Here is a 16,969-nt window from a genome sequence, read left to right as displayed (position 1 = left end):
GTATGTGTATAAATGAAACATAAACAACAAACATAAACAAATCAACTGCAAAGCATTAAAAAATAATTAAATGTAAAAAAAAACTATAAAAAGACTGTAAAATCCAAAAAGACATTTACTAAGAGAATGTTACAAAAATAAATCTATCTATCTATCTATCTATCTATCTATCTATCTATCTATCTATCTGAGTCAAAAATAAACAAATAATATATATATTTTAACAATATTAACAAAAGTACAGACGCCTGGGAATAATAGATATACTATTCCCACTCCAGTTTATGCAACAGTAGGGAAAGCACTAGACTTCAGAGGGATTAGATTTATTATTCCCACTCCAGTCTGTGCAAAAGGGAAAGCATTGGACTTCGGAGGGTTAAGATATAATATTTCCACTCCAGTCTATTGAAAGGTAGAGAAAGCACTGGACTTCCAATCATTTACATTCACTATTCTCACACCAGTTTGTGCAACAGTAAAGAAAACATTGGACTTCGGAAGTATTACCTTTACTTTTACCACTCCAGTCTGTCCAACAGTAGCAAAAGTTTTGGACTTCGGAGGGGTTAAATTAACTATTCCCACTCCAGTTTGTGCAACAGCAGGAAAAGCGTTGGACTTCAGATGGATTAAGTTTACTATGCCCCCTCCAGTCTGTGCAACAGCAGGGAAAGCCTTGGCTTTTGGAGAGGTTAAATTTACTGTTCCCACCCTAGTCTGTGCAACAGTAGGAAAAGTACTTAACTTCAAACACACAGCATATTTAAATAACCCTATTAATTTACAACAAATATAAAACTCTTAAGATTAACCTTATTAATTAACCAAAAAAATTCTATATATAAAAATAAAAAAGAAACAATTGACATGATTATTAAACAATTTAATATTTATTAAATTGAAAAAAGTGTATTATTTATTACTTAATTAGCTTAACACACTATACCTCCACAAACCTAGCAGCACACATTTAAAATATAACTAAAATGAAGAAATATAACACAATTAACATAACTATTGATCAATTAAATAATTATTCATAAATTATAACTAACTGTTAATTATTACTTAGCTTTCCACACTATAACCCAACAACCCAGTAGCCCGCACCTAATATGTAACGTAAAAAATATAATTACACAATTTACATAATTAATAATCAATTAAACAATTAATAATAAATGAATAGTTAATTGTTAATTAATTATTGCTTAATTAACTTTCCACCCTACACCCCTACAAACCCAGCGACCCACTATGACACAATAAATCATTATTGGTAATTAAATTATAAATTATAAATCACTTAAAAAATATTATTAACAAATATACAAAAAATAAGAACATAAAATTAATCTATTTACTGAAACACATGAAAATAATTAAAAAATGATTTTTTTACAATTCATAAGGATATTAACAACAACAACATTACTTACCTAAAAAAGTCAATATTCTTTTCAATGATATTTCTGCATCACAATTTTTTTGTATCACAATTCTTTTCCCTATATTGCTCTAACTCGATATTTAAAACTCCATATTTTGTTCAAATATCATTTTCAATGTTAAACATTTTAGCAAGCCATTTATGTGTGTGTGTGTGAGTGTTTGTCTCTCTGTGTGTATCTCTATTGGTAGGTGTTACTTTTAATGTGTCTGTCAACTCGTTTAGTTTAGCGCTGCTTGGATTTATTAACTTAATGCCCTTTACATCTTTACATTGACAGATGTTTTTATAATTTTCAATGATGCATATTATGTTGTAAACTTTGTGATGTGTGTCTTTGCCTCTGTCAACGTCTTTAGTTAGCATTATTGGGATTTATTTACTCAATGGCCTTTAGATAAATAGATGCTTTCATAATTTTTATTGATACATACTGTGTTGTTACCATTGTGATGGTTTTAGGTCTGGGCTAGACAGAGCTTGTGCTGTCTCTCTGAGACATGTTGCATATACTTTGTGGGTTTCAGTCTGCCCATAGGTTTCCCATTTCTTTGCTCCATCGTCACTCTCATATTCTTTCTCCTCATTTGTCCACAGCATGCATTTGTCATGCCTCTTGCTGTGCTTAAGAGCAGGAACTAAGTACTATATCCATCCACTGGTTACCATTTTGTCATCTGTTTCAGGGACTCCTTTTTTTATTTTTGTAAAGCAATCCACATGATGGGTCCTGTTTTCACTCCCTCCAAGCTCCGCTCTTTTGCTGTAAGCAGACCTGTAAATCTTGTTCTTATCACATCATATTTGCTGTGTATTCAAGACCAAGATCAAATATCAGATGCTGTTTTCCCAAGGGCGCCTGTTTGCTTAAAGTCCCGGTGTTGCTTGTTTTGTGTGAGATCATCTGATTCTATCCGGCTGTTCCTAAAGAACCCCAAACAATCATTAACTAACATGCAATGCTTAACATAAACATTAAATATCCATTGGTCTATTTTCCATGCCTTTTTAGAAAGAAATTTAAATTCTACGTTCTAAAAATAATTTGAAGCTTGTGTTTTACAGGCATTTCAAAGTAGCTGTTATTCAATCTTGCTCCTAGAGGTTGCCTCTGTCTCTTTCTGCCTGATAACATTGCATTCCGAGACGAGTATAGCACTCTCATTTCACCTGCCATCCTCGTTTGTTTTGCAAGATCCTGACAACTTCCCAGACAATGGTCTCGCCCTCCCTGGCACTTGTTTCCTAATGCATTCACAATATATGGCTTTTGCCTCTGTGTTAATCACGGCTGTTTAAATTCCCACCACAAACCCCAGCAGCAATCTGCATACTTGTTCTTGTCTTGCTACTAAAAGCTACCCTCCTTCTCTTGTTGCTGTGTCGCTTTAGGTAAAGTCATTTTTTGCTGTGCATTCAAAGACAGCACACAGCAACATTTAAATGAACTGCAGGAACTATCCCAGCCAGGGACAGCAAATACATGGCATGGGACAATATGAGCTAATGACAACTAACACGGGGCACAGGCAATACATGCCAAGGATGGCACTCCACTCCAGGCAGCGCCACTCCAAACAATACCACTCCACCGTACCCAATGCCACTCTACACCATGCCACGCAACTCCCCTCTACACACCACCAATGCACACAACTGCACTCCACTCTATGCCATGCCACTCTACATAATGCCATGCAATGCCGCTCCATTGATGACAATACCACTCCAGTCCATGCAACGCCACTCCAGTCCATGCAACACCACTCCAAGCAGTGGCACGCCACTCAACACAAAGCCACTCCACTCTACTCTACACTATGCAACACCATGCCACTCAACTCTACACCACCACACTCCACTCTATGCCACTCCACTCTACTCAATGCCACTCCGCTCTTTGCAAGGTCTCACTGATCCACGCAACAACACTGCTGCATGCAATGCCACTGTGCTCCACACAATGCTACTCCACTCTACATAATGCCACTCCAAGCAACTGCACTCCACTGTATGCCAGGCCACTCTACTCCACATCACTCCACACAATGCCACTCCACAAAATGCAATGCCACTCAACTCCAGGCAACGCTGCTCTACACCATACCACTCTATGCAATGCCACTCCACTCTACGTAACTAAACTCCCCACAAACAAATTCCACTCTACACCACTCCACTCTATGCCATGCCACTCCACTCCACTCCACTCCATGCAACACCACTCAATGGAAGGACACTCCAAACAACACCACACCACTAAATGTCATACCACTCTATTCAATGCCACTCCACACAACACCATTCTACGCAAAACCACTCCACTCTATGCAATGCCACACCACTCTATACAATGCCACTCCACTTCACACAATGCCACTCCACTCTAAGCAACTCCACTCTACGCATTGCCACTCTACTCTATGCAATGCTGCTCCATGCAAATGCACTCCATTCTACGCAATGCCACTTCACTCTACGTAACATCAATCCACGCAACTGCACTCCACTCTACATCTTACCACCCCATGCAGTACCACTCCACTCCATTCAATGGTACGTCATGCAACTGCACTCTACTCAATGTCACTCCACTCTATGCCACACCACACCACTCCACTCTACGCCACACCACTATACCCTTCACAACTCCATGCAATGCCACTCAACGCTACTCCACTCTACACACCGCTTCATGCCATGCCACTGTACTCTATGCTGCTCCACTTTATGCAATGCAACTGCATGCTACACAATGCCACTCCTCTCCATGCAACACCACTATACTCTATAGAATGCCACTCCACTTTACACAATGCCACTATAGGCCACTCCACGCAATGCTACTCCACTCTATGCAAAGCCACTCCACGCAACACCACTCCATTCTAAGCAATGCCACTTGACTCTACGTAATGCCACTTCATTCCATGTAATGCCACTCCACTGTAGGTAACTGAAATCCACTCTACACCACTCCACTCTATGCCACTCCACACAACGCTACTCTATGCAATGCCACTCCACGCAATACCATTCTATGCAATGCCATTCCACTCTCTGCAATGCCACTCCACATGCCAGTCCACTCTGCACAACACCACTCCACTCTACACAACGCCACTTCACCCTACGCAATGCCACTCCATGCAACTGCACTTCACTCTACACAATGCGACTCCATGAACTACACTCCACTCTCCTCTACACCATGTCACTCCACACAATGCCACTCCACTCTATGCAATGCCACTCTACTTTATGCAATGCCACTTCCCGCAACAGCACACCACTCTATGCCACTCCACTCTACACCACATCACTACAGTGTATGCATCGCCACTCCATGCAATGCCACACCACTCTATGCAATGCCACTCCACTCTATGCAACACCACTCCACAACACGCCACTTCACTACATGCCACTCAGTGCAACACCACTGCACTTTATGCAATGCCACTATGCTCCATGCAATGCTACCCTGCTCTACACAATGCCACTCCACTTTATGCAATGGCACACCACTTCACGTGATGCCGCTCTATGCAACACCACTCTACGCAATGCAACACCACTCCACTCCACTCTATACTACTCTACTCTGTGCAATGCCACTGCACTCTACACAATACCACTCCTCTCTAAGCAATGCCATGCTGCTCTACACAATGCCACTCCACTTTACACAATGCCACTTTACGCAATGTGACTCTACGCCACTCCAGGCAATACTACTCCACTCTCTGCAATGCCACTCAATACCACGCAACACCGCTCCACTCTATGCAATGCCACTCCAATCGGTGCAATGTCACTTCATTCCATGCAATGCCACCCCGCTCCACACAATGTCACTCCATGCAACACCACTCCACTCTATGTAACTGGACTCCACTCTACACTATGCCCCTCCACACCACTCTACGCGATGCCACTCCACTCTACGCAACCCCACTGCACTCTACACAACTAAACTCTGTGCAACTGAACTCCACTCTACACCACTCCCCTCTAACCACTTCACAAAATGCAATGCCACTCCATGCCATGCCACTCCATGCAACACCACTCCCCAAAATGCCAAGCCACTCTATGCAACACCACTCCACACCACTCTAAACAATGCCACTTCACTGTACGCAATGCAATTTCATTGTATGCAAACAACTCCATGCAACTGAATTCCAGTATACAACACTCCACTCTACCCCACTCCACTCTACCCTGCTCCAGGCAATGCCACACCACTCCATGGAATGCCACACCCCTAAATACCACTCCACTCTATACAATGCCACTCCATGCACATGCAGCACCATTTTATGCAATGCCATTCCACTCCAAGCAAAGCCTATCCACACTATTCAATGCCAATCCACTAAAAGCTATGCCACTCCACACAATTCCACTCCACTCTATGCAACACCACTACGCTCTACGCAATGCCACTCCATGCAACTGCACTCCACTCAATGCCACTCCACCCTGTGCAATGCTACTCCAACTATACAACGCCACTCCTTGCAAATGCACTCCACTCTATGCCACTCCACTCTACACCAAACCTCTCCATTGTATGTATTGCTACTCCATGCAATGCCACACCACTGTACGCAACACCACTCCCCTCTATGAAACACCACTGCACGCCACTCCACTCTATTCCACTCAACACAAAACCCCTGCACTCTATCCAATGACACTATGCCCCACATATTGCAACTCTGCTCAATGTCACTCCACTTTACGCAATGCCATGCCACTTCACATGACACCACTCTACGCAACTCCATTCCACTCTATGCAACACCACTCCAAGCCACTCCACTGTATACCACTCTTCTTTACGCTAAGACACTGTACCCTTCACAATGCCACACTTCTCTATGCAACACCACTCTGCTCTACACAATGCCAATCCAATTTATGGAACACCACTTCATACAAGGCCAGCTGAAACACCCAAGAACTCAGAACAGTGAAATGAAATGGCAAACAGCTGGAGAGGAGATGGCGCACCAGCAAGGATGACTCCAACAGAGCAGCCTTTTGACCTCCCTTAACCTCTACCACTGCCTGCTGATGGCAACAAAGAAGACAGTCCTTGGTGCATGCATCGAAACCAGTGCCAACAACATCAAGGAACTATTCAACATCGTTAAGGAGTTCTCCAACCCGTCTACCAGTGAAAACAACATCACACCCTCACAAGAGCTGTGAGACAACCTCATCCACTTCTTCCCCAACAAGATCACAATCATATACAGAAACTTCAAACCCCAACCCACATCCACGGACTTCCTCAACGGATATGCCACCACTGTAACCAACACAAACCACACACTAACCACCTGGAACATCCTCTCCACCCAGGACATCACCTCCATCATGAAATCCATCTACTCTGGAGCTCCCACAGACCCATGCCCACACCACATCTTCAACCTTGGAAACCAAATGATCAGCCAGGAACTCACCACCCTACTCAACACCTCTGTCACTATCGCAACATTGCCTGGATGCACTGTGAAATCAGACCACTAACAAAAAAAAAACGGTGACCCCCGTGAACCTAAAAACTACCAGCCAATCTCCCTGCTAACATTCCCAGCAAAGGTACAACTCATGGCATACCTGGAGCAGAACCAACTACTCAACGCCTCCCAATCTGGCTTCCACAGCAATCACAGCAACAAAACTGCTCTGATCGCAGCCACCAAAGACATCCGAACCCTCTTTGACCGAGGAGAAACAGCAGCTTTGACCCTCCTCGACCTGCCTTCGGCAAGCTTTTGGCACCATTTTCCACCACATGCTGATCGAACAACTCCACCACATCGGCATCCAGGAGGACATGCCCAGATGGATCACCTCCTTCCTCACTTGAAGAACCCAGAGGATCCATCTCCCACCTTTCACCTCTGAACCCAAGGAGATCACATGTGGTGTCACCCAGGGCTCATCCCACAGCCCCACACTCTTCAACGCATATGTGACCCCGCTGGCCAACATCATCAGATCCCACGGTCTCAAAATAATTTCTTATATAGACGACACCCAACTCATCCTCTCACTCACCAACGACCCCTCCACTACCAGAACAAACTTTCACAGATGCACGACAAGTGTCACTGACTGGATGAAGAACAACTGCCTACAGCTGAACAGAGACAAGACGGAAGTACTGATCTTAGGCATTAGCCGCAACACATGGAATGACTCCTAATGGCCATCAGACCTAGGACACACACCCACTACCTCCGACCACGACAGAAATCTTGGAATCATCAATGACAACAAGTTCACCATGAAATCACACATCAACACCGTCTCCTTAGCCTGCTTCCTCAATTTGTGTATGCTGCATAATATCTTCAAGTGGCTACCCCTACACACGAGACGGACCGTGGCAAAGGTCCTCATCACCAGCTGACTGGACTACAACAGCACCCTCTAAGTAGGAATCGGTGCACACCTCCTACAGAGACTTCAGACCATACAGAACACTGCAGCCATACTTATCCTTGGCCTTCCCCGATGAACCCACATCACACCCCACCTCAGGCAACTCCACTGGATCCCCGTACAGAAGAGATGCCAATTCAAGCTGCTGACTCACACACACAAGGCTCTACACAACCATGGACCCACGTACATTAACGACCTCCTGAACTTCCACCAACCATCGAGAAGACTATGCTCTGTCTCCCTTTCACTTGCCCATACTACCCACGTCTACCGAAGCAGAAGTGGAGGACGCCCATTTTCTCACATTGCAGCAAAACCTGGCGCAGCCTCCATACGCACCTCCGGACCATTACCTCACTTCCAGAATTCCAAAGGCCCCTCAAGACCTGGCTGTTTGAATAAGCTTCCAGGACCTGTACACGCCTGGATACCCTATCGGGTGATTAGCCACGCTTTATTAATCCTGATTGATTGATTGAATGCAATGCCACTACACACAACTGAACTCCACTCTATGCGACGCAACTCCACTCTATGCAACATCCTCCCCACACAACTGAACTCCACGCATCTGAACTCCACTCTGCACCACTCCACTCTACACCATGCCACTCCACTCTGTGCCATGCTATTCTATGCCAACTCACTCTACATCACGTGACTCTATGCCATGCCATTTCATGCAACACCACTCCATGCCACTCTATGCAATGTCACGCTACTCAATGCCACTCTATGTAACGCCACTCCATGCTATGCAGCACCACTCCACTCCATGCAATGCCACTGAACTCTACACAACACCACTCCAGTCGATGTAACGACACTCCACTCTGCGCAATGCTACTGCACTCTACACATTGCTCTAACAATGCCACTCCATGCAACTGCACTTTACTCTATGCCACTCCAAACAATGCTACGCCACACAACCCCACTTCACGCAACTGCACTCCACTCTATGCAACTGTACTCCACTCCAATCCCCTCGACTCTATACCAATCCACTCAACTCAATGTATCGCCACTCCATGCAACACCACACCAATTTACACAATACCACACCACTCTTTGCCACGCCACTCCAATCTATACCATTCTGTTCTACACAATGCCACTCCGCTCCATGCAATGCCACTCCACTCTACACAATGGCACTCCACTTTATGCAGCACAACACCACTTCACACAACTGCATTCCCCTCTATGCCATGCCACGCTATGCCACGCCACTTTTCGCAACTCCATGCAACACCACTCCACTGTATGCGATGCAACTCCATGCACCGCCACTCCACTCTATGCAACACCACTCCACTCTATGCAATGCCGCTCCACTCCACATAATGCCACTCCACTCCACGCAACACCAGTCCAAGCAAAGGCACGCCACTGAACACAAAGCCACTCCACTCTACTCCACACTAAGCAACACCACACCACTTACCTCTATGCCTTCCCACTCTACTCTACCTCACACTTACCTCTATGCCTTCCCACTCTACTCTACCTCACTCCAATCTATACAATGCCACTTCACTATATTTAATGTCCTTCTGCTCCACATGACACTTTTCTCCAGGCAAAGCCTATCTGCTCCACGCAACACCACGGCACTCTACACAGTGGCACTTCACGCAACTGCACTCCACTCTGCCACTCCACTCCAAATCACTCCACACAATGCCACTCCATACAACACAATGCCACTCCACTCCACACAACACCACTCTACGCCATGCCACTCTATGCAATGCCACTCCGTGCAAATGCATTCCACTCAACACAATGCCACGCTACTCTAGGCAACACCACTCCACTATACGCAATTAAACTCCACGCAACTAAACTTCACCTGTCCTCTCTACGCCCTGCCACTCCATGCAATGCCACTCCACGAAATGCAACGCCACTCTAAGCCAATCCTCTCCACTTTAAGTATGGCTACAACACACTGTCAACGCCGGCAGCACTTGCAAAAGCAAGACCTCTTGACTTTGCCACACATAACACACAGCCACAGGAACCTCCTCAAAAATAATAACACACATTTGAACACTGGCACACATGACATATCCGCAACCTCACAAACATACAGCTAAAAAACATTCACATTGACAACTCCTAAAGCTCGGAGCTTGGCCATTGCTGAGACCTACTGGTTTTGCTAATACTTGTTCTTTCTTGAGGGGGCTTGCACAACTGGTGATTGGAAGTCTCTAGGAAGCCCTTACAGCATCGCAATCCTTAAGAAGTCAAGCTCAGAATGTACTACAAATTACAACTGGGAAGCAGCCACTGATCACAAGTTACTCAAGTAAATTCTGAAATACACTTTTGGGAGTCAGAGAAATTTTAAATAATAAAACATCTTGGTTAGCCAGACTACTGTCCTACACACAAGATGTTAAGATTATTGCAGGTCTCTTGAGACACAACTCGAACTAGAAACTACTTCATTTTAAAATCTGGCAACAAACTATGATTCTACAAAAGGAAATTCTATCAACTGGATGGTAAATTATATTGTACTGTATATTATAATAGAACTGTTGTTTCAGCAAGAGAGAAGCTGCCTTTAAAAATCATTACATATTTTGGAAGCAATATACTATGATCTCCCTTATTCTTCCCTGCTAATCACAGTAGAAGTATTCCCTCTGCACAGATATCTTGAGAATACAAAGATCTATAAAACCATATGAGATTTGGTGCCTAAAATTAAACTATTTTAAGTGGAATCCAGAAAAAGAACAGATATAAACTAAAAACAATAAAAGTACTCTAGCAGTCTAACATTACCTCCCATCCTTCTATGTGAGACTGCCATTCTTCTAGGACCTCTAATTTTTCCATTTGCCTTTTCGCCTCATTGATGTTGGAGCATACAGATTTCATAGCCTGTAGAGCTTCCATCACCGCTGCATATTCACTGTGTTTCCTTGGAGTTCTCTTCAATAACTCCTGTTTACGTAAGAAAAATAAATCAGTCAGAAACCTGTACATGCTTGTTAACAACAAGCCAACATGGAAATGTATCGTCTAGCATACCATTGAGAATGGCCCTGACCATGAAACTTCCTTTCAAGAATCTCTCAGCCACACAAGCAGCCCTTAAACTTTCTTTTTGGGTAATGAACGAAGGACCACTTGTGCAATGTTAATGTGATCCTTCTTGTTCTTTTAGAGTAAACAAGACCATAAAGAATGGTGAATGTGTACAAACAGCCTTTGAAAGGCCACTCAAAGCAGCAGAACTACTGTGGGAGCACCAGTGAGGATGGAGGCATGTTGCCCCAGCAACCAGCAATGCTTACATCCGAAAGAGCAGCCTGGCACATTTCACTGGGATCCCAGTTAGCCACTGAGCAGATTAAAAACATTTTGCATCAATTACCTTTACAAACGCAGGTAGAAAAGCCTTTGCATGAGAGCATAACAATGTATTAGGCATACCAGAAACAATTTTATCACATACATGGTGCAGCAGGAAGGCAATGAAGGAAAAGTGAACAATTACATGTTTATAGCCAAAGGCGGAAAATGAGCTGAAATAATAATTGGGAACCTTACACACTATCTCTCTACACAGTGCTTAATTTGTAAATACATTAATGCCAGGGCCCTCCCCAGGAAGCCACTGCAGCTTGAAACCACCCATTTCCCTGGCCAGCAATGCCAATGACAGCAGCAACACAACTCCTAACCATCATACATTTACAAGTGTGTCATTTTAGACACTTCCTGGCCCCTAACATTATAGGAATGGCTTAGATGACAGTTATTAGCCATTTCTAGTGTATATTGAATTAATAAACAACTGTCATTGTGCTGATCTCTAAAATAGGTAAACAGCGACACCATGTGGCCGACTATCGTAAAAGCCATTGTTGACAATTAAGTGCTGGTGCCAAGCACTGGAAACGACCGGCTCAAATTAGGCACTGCCTCCACCTATTTCCTCAGTGCCAGCGAGAAAGTTTCATAAAGTTATTTCAATTAACAAAATGCCAACTTCATAAATTTCAGATGATTCAAAATAAGGCAGCCAGATTAATTTTAAATTGCCTATAAGTGCCACGTTTCCCCCATTTTAAGGAATCTTCATTGGCTCTCACTGGAACAAAGAATCCAATTTAAAGTGTGTTTTATTATTTTTAAAGAAACTCCTAGTGAGAATACCATATTTGTAGCCAACAGAATTAACAACTACTCTCCATTTCTGAGTTTTGTTAATCTTCTCTGAACTTACTTACTGTTCCAAAAGCAGAAAGGAAAGGATGGGCAGATATAGCTTTTCTGTACATTCAGGAACAACCTTAAAACCTGCCTCTTTCAAAAAGCTTACTCACTATACTAGCCATAGTGCTCAGCATTACCTGTGGACAATTACCTCATAGTGCCAAGAAACCTTTGGTGAACATGTGCTCAATGCATTTTATTTAACATAACATAACATAACGTAACATAACATAACATCAGAGGAGAATCATTCAAAAGATTTGACCTCTTTACATGAACATTACATGAAAGCCATTCCAGAGGTGAAATGATTGTAAAAAGTCTAAATCGCTGGAAATAACTGAGGGCATCAGTGTGACACCTTTAGTGTAAAAGGTATTCCCAGACGTGTGTCCCGTGCTCACTGTGTGACAGCACTCATGCTATATCTAACATACTAGGCCTACTAAGACAAAAGCTGGTCTGTGCTTACTTGTGCTCCATTTTAGAGGGGACCTGGTTTGGCAGTTCAGGTTGGACCACTCCTATTGAATAAGAAACATGACTGATTTGCATATAATCAGAATCTGTCTACAGTGGCATAGTGGGTGAAAAACAAAGGGCTGGAATGCAGCCTTGAGTGAATGAGTAGTTGAGACTTTTTACAAGTATTTCACTCAAGGCCTTTGTGTTTTCAGTCTTCCTGATGTTTAGGTCTCGCCTTCTAGACAGGACATTCACTGTTGCTAAACATGTTGTGGGCTTACCAAGAACATACAGGGAGTTTGAGCCAGCCCATTGCTTACATTGGTTGGTCTTCAAGTCACTCTCATTTGCCTACTTCTTATTTGTGTCCCACTATCTCAATCTTAAGTTTGCCCTTTCCCTGTACATTGCCTTTTCACTCTGACTTTCTGACCTCTATGCGTCCACTGCTTGCTTTTTAAGCACTACATTTTTTTTTTCAGTTAGGCATTCCAAGTTCTTTTCAGCTGTCTTGCTTGTGCACTTCTCTCCCCTTCCACTCCGTGTTACTCTGTCATTCACATGCTTCTCTGCCACCCTCTCTCCATGTGGTGTTCACCCTTGTGTACTTCCCCATTGCTTTCTCACCCACATACTTCTCCTCCCCCACACAGTGCTCTCTCACCCATTGCTTCTCTTTACCAATGTTTCTTCTCCTTACCTGCATTCTTCTCTCTTGCCCATTGCTTCTCCTTCCCACCCCTGAACTCCCCTTGTTGCCTGCTAACCCGTATTCTTCTACCGCAGTTGCTCCACATTGTGCTTTCACCCATTGCTTCTTCTCACCCCACCCACGCCTTCAGTGTTGCTTCTGGGCCCCGAGTGTTGTTTCCACCCCCATGTTGTTTCCACTCCGTATGTTGCTTCTGCCCCATTGCTTCCTCCACCCACATTTAAAATAAAGCTTTTATGCATGTTTGTTTCTTTTTAGTTACTGATCCGATTGGTAACTAAAGAGAAAAAAAGGTTCTGTGTAATTTATTGATGTATGCATCCGTGGGGCGTGCTTCTTACAAAATGCCATTGACAGCCATGTCAAAGGCTTTTTTTATTCTTTAGTCGTGCTGCATAACATGACTAAAAACATTGGCAAAGCCAATAGGTCTCAAAGACAAGAGTGCTGTTTTTACAAATTTCCCCTCCAGTTTCTCAACCCTTCCTGCCTCCCAGGCCTATAGCAGGCACTAGTCTGTCTTGACCAGGGTGGCATAACAAGATCTTCTCCGAACCCTCCCATGATGTGAATTTATTACTATTACTCCTACCTAACCCCTCCTCAAGGACATTCAACAAAAGTGTCAATTTGAAGGCTAGAACAGTAAACTTAAGTTCTTCATTTGAGCAGGTGGTTTCAGGTAGAGCCCATCAGCGCTCATTTTTGGGGATTGGCACTTGTTTTTTCTTAGTTGACTTTGATCAAAAGTTAGAGTCAGAAAAAGACAAAAGAAGAGAAGAAGAAGGAGAAGAAAGTTGTAAAACAGTGACTAAGAAAGAAAGCGGGGATGAAAAAACCTCCAAGAGTGATGTAAAGAGACAGGGAGTATCTGGTGGTGAGCATGACTTGCAATCAAGACTTTGCAGCTTTGATATTCAGCACCTTGACTTGTAATTGTGCTGGCTGCGAGCTTCTCAATAAAACTATGGGCTCCAGCACTTTTCTTTTACAAATTAAGCACAGGTTTCACTCATTCACTTCTAAGTGCACCCTGGAATCAGTGCAAATCGGAGTGCTTCAAAACCTTGTCAGGGTATAAACAAAATAGCTAATTATTTCTTCACCTAAACAGTGGTTTTAGTACCAGTACAAAACTGATCCGAAGCCCTGTGTGCTCCACCCACACCCTCCTGCTGAAGACTTTACAGCTGAGGTTCAATATGGGAGTAATATGCATCAAAACCTAGCTCTTCTAGCTAACACCCTCACAACCATAGGCCAAATTAAGCAGCAAATATCTTTTAAAAAGGTCTGTTCTGTACACTGAACTATTGAATTGTAGTGATACTGCATTGGTTCACTTTGTACAGTTCCAACTGAATATTCCTTTAATAACAAAACTGTAGCAACAAGATGGGTAAGACAAGTAGAGAGAGAGCTGTGTATACCTTTCAAAACCTAAAACTTCATAATTTCAAAGTTAAAAGTTAGCTGCTTGGTTATCTTTCCTAGTAATAACCAGATTTTCTTATAGTTCACCAAAGTATATCTCACATTATGCTACTGTGATGAGTCCTTTCCTTTTCGTCTGTCAACTACTACTCATTCCCTGTCAATAGCCTTACAGGGCTCCAGGTTGACACAGCAAGGTGTAAGTACAGAATTCCCAGCCCAGTTCCACATATATGCAGACATATGAATGTGCTGTTGTATTTTTTTCTCTCACTTCAGAAACACATCTTCTGTGACCTAGGGTGCCACATCATGAATTTACATCAGTATTTCAGTCTGTCCTGGGGGGTGTGGCTACCACCAGAGGAAAATGGCCACCTAATAAGAGAGCTCTGCTACGTTGAGGGACAAAAATGGCCCGCTCTACTGATACAACGCCTCCACAGACACTTGCCTGAGCATAGGAAGGTGTGGTGCTTTCAGTAACCCACTTTTGGCAAAAAACTTTGAGAGAAACATCTCTTAAAACCAAGTACTCCAGAATCTGCATCACAGCGCCTGACCCTAAAATGGCTGACACCAGGACTCCGCATGGATGAATCTCTACTTGACTACCCCAGCGTAACTACGAACATCTTACCCCTAGAGGTGAGCACTTAGTGGCACTAAACTACAACGCTCTTTAAGGGTAGGAACCTATAATAAACAAAACTAACCTACTGACCAGAGCAAATATGGCACGGGCACTCCCATCCTGTGCCTGACCCTAAGATGGCACCTCCTTTTGATAATGCTCTCTCTGAAGCATGCTCCAGAACTTTCTTACTTCTAAATTACACACATTAGAATCCTACATTTCTCCACCTCAACGGCAACCTAAATTGCAGACAGGAGGGGGCTGAGAATAATCCTTTACACTCCAAAGTACTGTACCTTGTATTCAACAATCTGCATTGTGGCACCATATAAAATTATTTAAGTGTTACTAACCCAGAAAGGATTCAGACTTCTGCACCTCACCCTACCTCCCAACATTCGGCGCCTCTGTCAAACATCTCAAGGACTACCAAAATCCCACTAGGTGCACCCAACACAAAGTATATATTAAGGTCTGCTCCCAAAATGACAGACTCCAAACTGCACGATCCCAAAAGAAGCAAGAGTAGGTCTGAAAGACACCAAACCAGCACAAAAGAGACAAAAGAAGGTTCCCCAGGCCCCAGACTCTCCTATAAAATCTAAATCTGAGAACTCCATAACTCTAGACCTAATTATGCAGAAACTTGACATGCTACACTTGCTTGCTCAATACACAAAATCCACCACAGAAACTGTAAAGAGTGGCTTTGAATCTTTGAAACAAAAAATTATACAACTGGATGGCAGAGTCTCTGAAATAGACTCATGGATAAACCTCCTGAAAGACCACAAACACAACTCTTCTAAAACTTTATCAACCACCACCGTAAGACTGCCCAGACTTGAAAGGAACATCACCGACTACGAAGACAGAAATAGAAGGGGCAAATTGCCCATTTTTGGACTTCTTGAAGGTTGTGAAAACCAAGCTCCTTCCTGCGCAACCGTCATTGAAAAATGGATTCCGCAAGTACTCTATATAAACTTAGACAAGGACTTTGAAATAAACCGAGAGTTCAGAGTGCCCACACATAAGCCCACAAACAGTGAAGCTCCAACAGCCCTCATTTTCAGACCCCTCTGCTACTCACATACTGAAGCCATCCTCACACAGATGAAGAAAATACATAGAATTAAATTGCAAGATGCCTCCATTGAGCTCTCTCAAGATTACTCCAAAGACACTGTCAAGAAATAAAAGGCGTTCCTTTCCCAAAGGAAAACTTTGAAAGATCTGTCAATACAGTTTTCTTTAACTGGCCCTGCATGAATAAAACAACTTACAATGGCAAAGCCATAATGTTTGAAGACCCTAAGGAACTGGACGCCTACATTGTAGAAATCCAAGACCTGAAAATTACTTCTTAAAAACTAGGAAGGAATAGCTAACACTTAACATGAATCCTTCCTACTAATTTTCACTAACTTTATACTCACTTAGTAACATACAATAATCAAGGCTGCCCACAAACAGCCTAAATAAACCCAATTCACGTTCTTTTCATAAAGCTGCAGAACTCTGATCAACCCATGGGATCGACACACGGGCGTAC

General features: G+C 43.3%; 1 protein-coding gene across 1 annotated transcript in view; it reads right to left on the bottom strand.

Moving 5' to 3' along the window:
* PREX2 (phosphatidylinositol-3,4,5-trisphosphate dependent Rac exchange factor 2) overlaps positions 1–16,969 on the bottom strand; it is a 1,096,481-nt gene that overhangs the window by 803,627 nt on the left and 275,885 nt on the right. The window contains exon 7 of the mRNA XM_069220299.1: positions 10,727–10,888. Within this exon, the coding sequence (XP_069076400.1) occupies positions 10,727–10,888 (162 nt within the window). The remainder of the gene's footprint in view (positions 1–10,726; positions 10,889–16,969) is intronic.

Source organism: Pleurodeles waltl, chromosome 2_2 (assembly GCF_031143425.1).
Source record: "Pleurodeles waltl isolate 20211129_DDA chromosome 2_2, aPleWal1.hap1.20221129, whole genome shotgun sequence".
Taxonomy (NCBI): Eukaryota; Metazoa; Chordata; class Amphibia; order Caudata; family Salamandridae; genus Pleurodeles; species Pleurodeles waltl.
This window is presented reverse-complemented; position numbering and strand designations above follow the sequence as displayed.